General features: G+C 46.9%; 1 protein-coding gene across 1 annotated transcript in view; it reads left to right on the top strand.

The window, feature by feature from the left end:
• The first annotated feature begins 258 nt into the window (after nt 1–258).
• LOC119596759 (inversin-like) overlaps nt 259–4,575 on the top strand; it is a 9,737-nt gene continuing 5,420 nt past the window's right edge. The window contains exons 1-3 of the mRNA XM_037946084.1: nt 259–285; nt 1,078–1,167; nt 4,112–4,286. Of these exons, the coding sequence (XP_037802012.1) occupies nt 259–285; nt 1,078–1,167; nt 4,112–4,286 (292 nt within the window). The remainder of the gene's footprint in view (nt 286–1,077; nt 1,168–4,111; nt 4,287–4,575) is intronic.

The following is a 4,575-nucleotide window of genomic DNA, read 5'->3' as shown; positions in this document are numbered from 1 at the left end:
AACAACATAACACAGCGTTCATGCACACACATTCACACACACAACCCCTTCCCTCACTCACGCAAGTAAACCACAAAATAATTAAAACATGCTGGTAAAAATACAGAAATTTTTTATAACTTAAAAATGACAATTTCCTACATACTTTAAGTTAAAAAAAAAAAATAATAATTACAGTTCACCAGCGTTCAATGCAAGAAAGACTGACATGAAAATTGTATGAGGCAAGTGACATGAACATGACTTTTACAATCGAGAATGTGGCAAAGACTACACTGCTTCTTGGTAACTCACAAACAAGTTGGCGCTAGTGGTTCGAGGCATAAATTCTTTCTTGATTTGTTTATAAAATGTACATGTCTTTCTCTCTCTCATACACACACGGGCACAAACAAAATAAACACATACTCACACTCACAAACAACATAGACAGACACAAACAAGCAAAACAAACACACACACCCTAAACATATTACCCTCCCCTCCACCCCACACACATCCTTCCCCTCCCCCACACACACATCCCTCCCCTCGCCTCCCCCCACACACATCCCTCCCCTCCCCCTTACACATCCGGTACGACAATCCCGCCCCTTCTCCCCACAACACACATTCTTCCCCTCCCCTCCCCCCACGCATCCCTCCCCTCCCCTCCCCCACACACATCCTTCCCCTCCCTTCCCCCCACACATCTCTCCCCTCCCCCTACACATCCCTCCCTCCCTTCCCCCCCACACATCCCTTCCCTCCCCTCGCGCCCACACCACATCCCTATCCCGTTCCCTCCCTCCCCTCCCTCGCCCACACACGGACACATCCCCTCCCCGCCCCCCACAACAATCCCTCCCCCTCAGCCCACCACATCCCTCCCCTTTTCTCCACCTCCCCCCCCACACATCCTTCCCCTCCCTCTCCCCCCCCCCACACATCTCTCCCCTGCCCCACACACACATCCCTCCCCTCCCCTCCCCCCACACACATCCTTCACATCCCTCCCTCCACACACAAACAAACATAGACACAAACGGCTTTTATGTCCCCTCATTACCCACTAACCGCTTTCCCCTCTGCCTTCAGGATGGCCGAACTCCTCTGCATTACTGTGCTGCAAGTAAATTCCCGGATGACATGTACAATATCCTGTGCGAGTCCGTGGCCGACACACAGGTACGTATTTGTCTTCTAGTGTGTGTGTGAAATTTGGGTTTTTCTTGAAGTGTGTGTGTGAAATTTGGGTTTTTCTTGAAGAGTGTGTGTGAAATTTGTTTTTTTATTGAAGTGTGTGTGTGAAATTTGGGTTTTTCTTGAAGTGTGTGTGTGAAATTCGGGTTTTTCTTGAAGAGTGTGTGTGAAATTTGTTTTTTTATTGAAGTGTGTGTGTGAAATTCGGGTTTTTCTTGAAGTGTGTGTGTGAAATTTGGGTTTTTCTTTTAGTGTGTGTGTGAAATTCGGGTTTTTCTTGAAGTGTGTGTGTGAAATTTGTTTTTTTCTTGAAGTGTGTGCGTGAAATTTGGTTTTTTCTTGAAGTGTGTGTGTGAAATTTGTTTTTCTCTTTAAGTGTGTGTGTGAAATTTGGGTTTGTCTTTTAGTGTGTGTGTGAAATTTGGGTTTTTCTTGAAATGTGTGTGTGAAATTTTTTTCTTCTTCAAGTGTGTGTGTGTGAATTTTGTTTTTTCTTCAAGTGTGTGTGTGAAATTTGTTTTTTTTCTTTAAGTGGCTGTGAGTAATTTGTATTTGTCTTCAAGTCTCAGTGTGAAATTTGTATTTGTCCCCATATTTTCTTAGAGTGTCTGTCTATTCATTTCACTGTCTTTGTTTCTATTGCTGTCTCCTTGTTTTTTTTCGTGGCTATTCTCTTTGTTACTCTGTTTTTGTCTGCCTCTCTGTCTATCTATCTGTCTGTATGTTTGTTTGTCTATCTGTTTGTTATTTTTGTTTTTTTCTCTCTGTCTCTGTCTCTCTCTTTCTCTCTCTCTCTCTCTCTCTCTCTCTCTCTCTCTCTCTCTCTCTCTCTCTCTCTTGTCCTCTCTTGTCTCCTCTCTGTTTCTTCTCCCCTCCCTCTCCTCTCTCTCCTCTCCTCTCTCGCCTCTCGGATCTCAACCTCTCTCTATTCTTATTACCTCTCTCATCCACCCCTGGTATTTCTCTCGCCTTCTGCCTACCCTCCTCCCTTTCACTTCTGCTTTCCTCCTTCCTTCTACGCCTCTACCCTCTCCTCTCTCGTCTCCTTTCTACTCTCCCTTCTCATTTTTCCCATTCTCCCCTTTCCTCGTCCCCTTCTCCTCCTCTTCTCCCTTTTCTCCTTTCCCTTTTACTTACCTCTCCTCCCTAAATTCTCTTCTCTTCTCCTTCTCTTCTCTCTCCTACCGTCCTCCCAATCCTTTCTCCTCTTTCTCTCTTCCCTCTCTTCCCACTCTGTTTCTCACGTTATGCTCTTCTCTCCTCCCTCTCTCCCCACTCCCACTCCCTTCCCCTTCTCCCCTCTCTCTCTTCCACGCTATCCTCTTCTCCCCTCTTCCTCTCCCACACTATCCTCTTTTCTCCTCCCCCTTCTCCCTCAACACTTCCCACGTTATCCTCTTCTCCCCTCCCTCTCTCCCCTCTCCACTTCCCACGTTATCCTCTTCTCTCCTCCCTCTCCTCCCTCTCCCTCTCCCACACTATCCTCTTCTCTCCTCCCTCTCCTCCCTCTCCCCCTCCCACACTATCCTCTTCTCTCCTCCCCCTCCTTCTGTCTGTTTGTCTGTGTCTTTCCGTCTGTCTCTGTCTGTCTGTCTCTTTTTCTTTCTCTTTCTCTTTCTCTCTTTGTCTCTCTCTCTCTCTCTCTCTCTCTCTCTCTCTCTCTCTCTCTCTCTCTCTCTCTCTCTCTCTCTCTCTCTCTCTCTCTCTCTCTCTCTCCTCTCTCTCTCTCTCTCTCTCCTCTCTCTCTCTCTCTCTCTCTCTCTCTCTCTCTCTCTCTCTCTCTCTCTCTCTCTCTCTCTCTCTCTCCGTCTTTCTCCCCCCCCTCTCTCTCTGTTTATAATTGTTTGCAATTGTTTCTAGTCTCATATTTTTGTGTTTATTTATCATATTCCGTCTAAGGATTTCAGAATAGCGAGGACAATTACAAATCATTTTGACGTGGAGGAAGCAGGTAAATCAAAATAAATATTCCCGGGTCGCCATTTTGTTATCTGCTGTGACGTCATATTACGTCATTTGTGTTTTTGATAACGTCATCGTCCTTGTGTCAAGATTGGTTCTTCCTGTTTTTTGTTTTCTTGCTTTCATTCCTCTCCTTCCTCTCTTTCTTTCTTTGCTTATTAAGTTGAGGCGCGTTGTTATCGAAATAGATCTTACATAATTGCTAAATTAATCAGTAATTAGTTAATTTGTAATACGATTTTCCGATCATTTCAGTGAGTAATCATGCATAAGTGTGTTCAGTATCAGTATTTTTTATCTATTTTTGTCTCATTATTTTGTATCATAATATTTTTTTTCTCCTTTTATCAATATCACGTCATGAGTATAAGTAGGGGATGATATGTACGTAAATCTGCAAGTGTATGTGTGTATATATGCGCATCTGTGTATGTGTGTGCGTGTGTAAATGTTTCTTCTGTTTGTTATTATTATTATTATCATATTTATTGTTTTTAATGTCATGATATATATTATTATTTACTGTTGTTACTATTGTTATTACTTGTAACACTCATTGTAATCATCACCACCTCGTTACCTCTCATCCCCTCCACCCCCTCACCTCCTTCCACCCCCTTACCACCCTCCCTCCATCATCCACATTTCTCTCCCCCCTCCCCTTCAACCCTCACCCCTCCATAACCTCTCCCCTCCCCTTCAACTCCACACTCCACCCCCACCCCCATCCTCCCCCCACCCCCTCAACCCCTCATCACCCATCCCCCTCTCCCCATCACCCCCACCCCCCTCCCCCAATCACCCCCTCCCTCCACCCCCACCCCCATCACCCCCCACCCTCCCACCCCCATCACCCCCCATCCTCCCACCCTCCCACCCCCCACCCCACATCCCCCACCCCCATCCCCCCACCCTCCACCTCCCACCTCCTCACCCTCTTCCCCCAATCCCCCCTCCCTCCCCCCAGGTGGAAGACAGCAAGGGCAGGACCGCGGCCGACTACATGTCCAACCCGTCATCCATCAGCGTCGTCAACCGCCTCGCAACCAAGAAGGGGAGCGGGGGTTCGAAGGGCAAAAGGCGCACCCCCCCGAAGAGGAATTCCCCGGGGGGCAAGAGCAGGACGCCGCCGAAGAGAGACGGTGAGATTCGGGTTGATTCGGGTTGATTGGGTGGTTGTTTGTGGTGTGTGGTTGATTGGGTTGATTGGGTGGTTGATTGGGTTGACTGTGTGGTTGTTGGGGTTGTTGGGGTTGATTGTGTGGTTGATTGGGTGGCTGTTTGTGGTGTGTGGTTGATTGGGTTGATTGGGTGGTTGTTCAGGTTGTTTGGGTGGTTGCTTGTGTGGTTGATTGGGTGGTTGTTTAGGTTGATTGGGTGGTAGTTTGTGGTGTGTGGTGATTGTTTGAGTTGATTGGGTTGATTGTGTGA

The sequence above is a fragment of the Penaeus monodon genome, chromosome 38, assembly GCF_015228065.2.
Source record: "Penaeus monodon isolate SGIC_2016 chromosome 38, NSTDA_Pmon_1, whole genome shotgun sequence".
In the NCBI taxonomy this organism is placed as follows: Eukaryota; Metazoa; Arthropoda; class Malacostraca; order Decapoda; family Penaeidae; genus Penaeus; species Penaeus monodon.
This window is presented reverse-complemented; position numbering and strand designations above follow the sequence as displayed.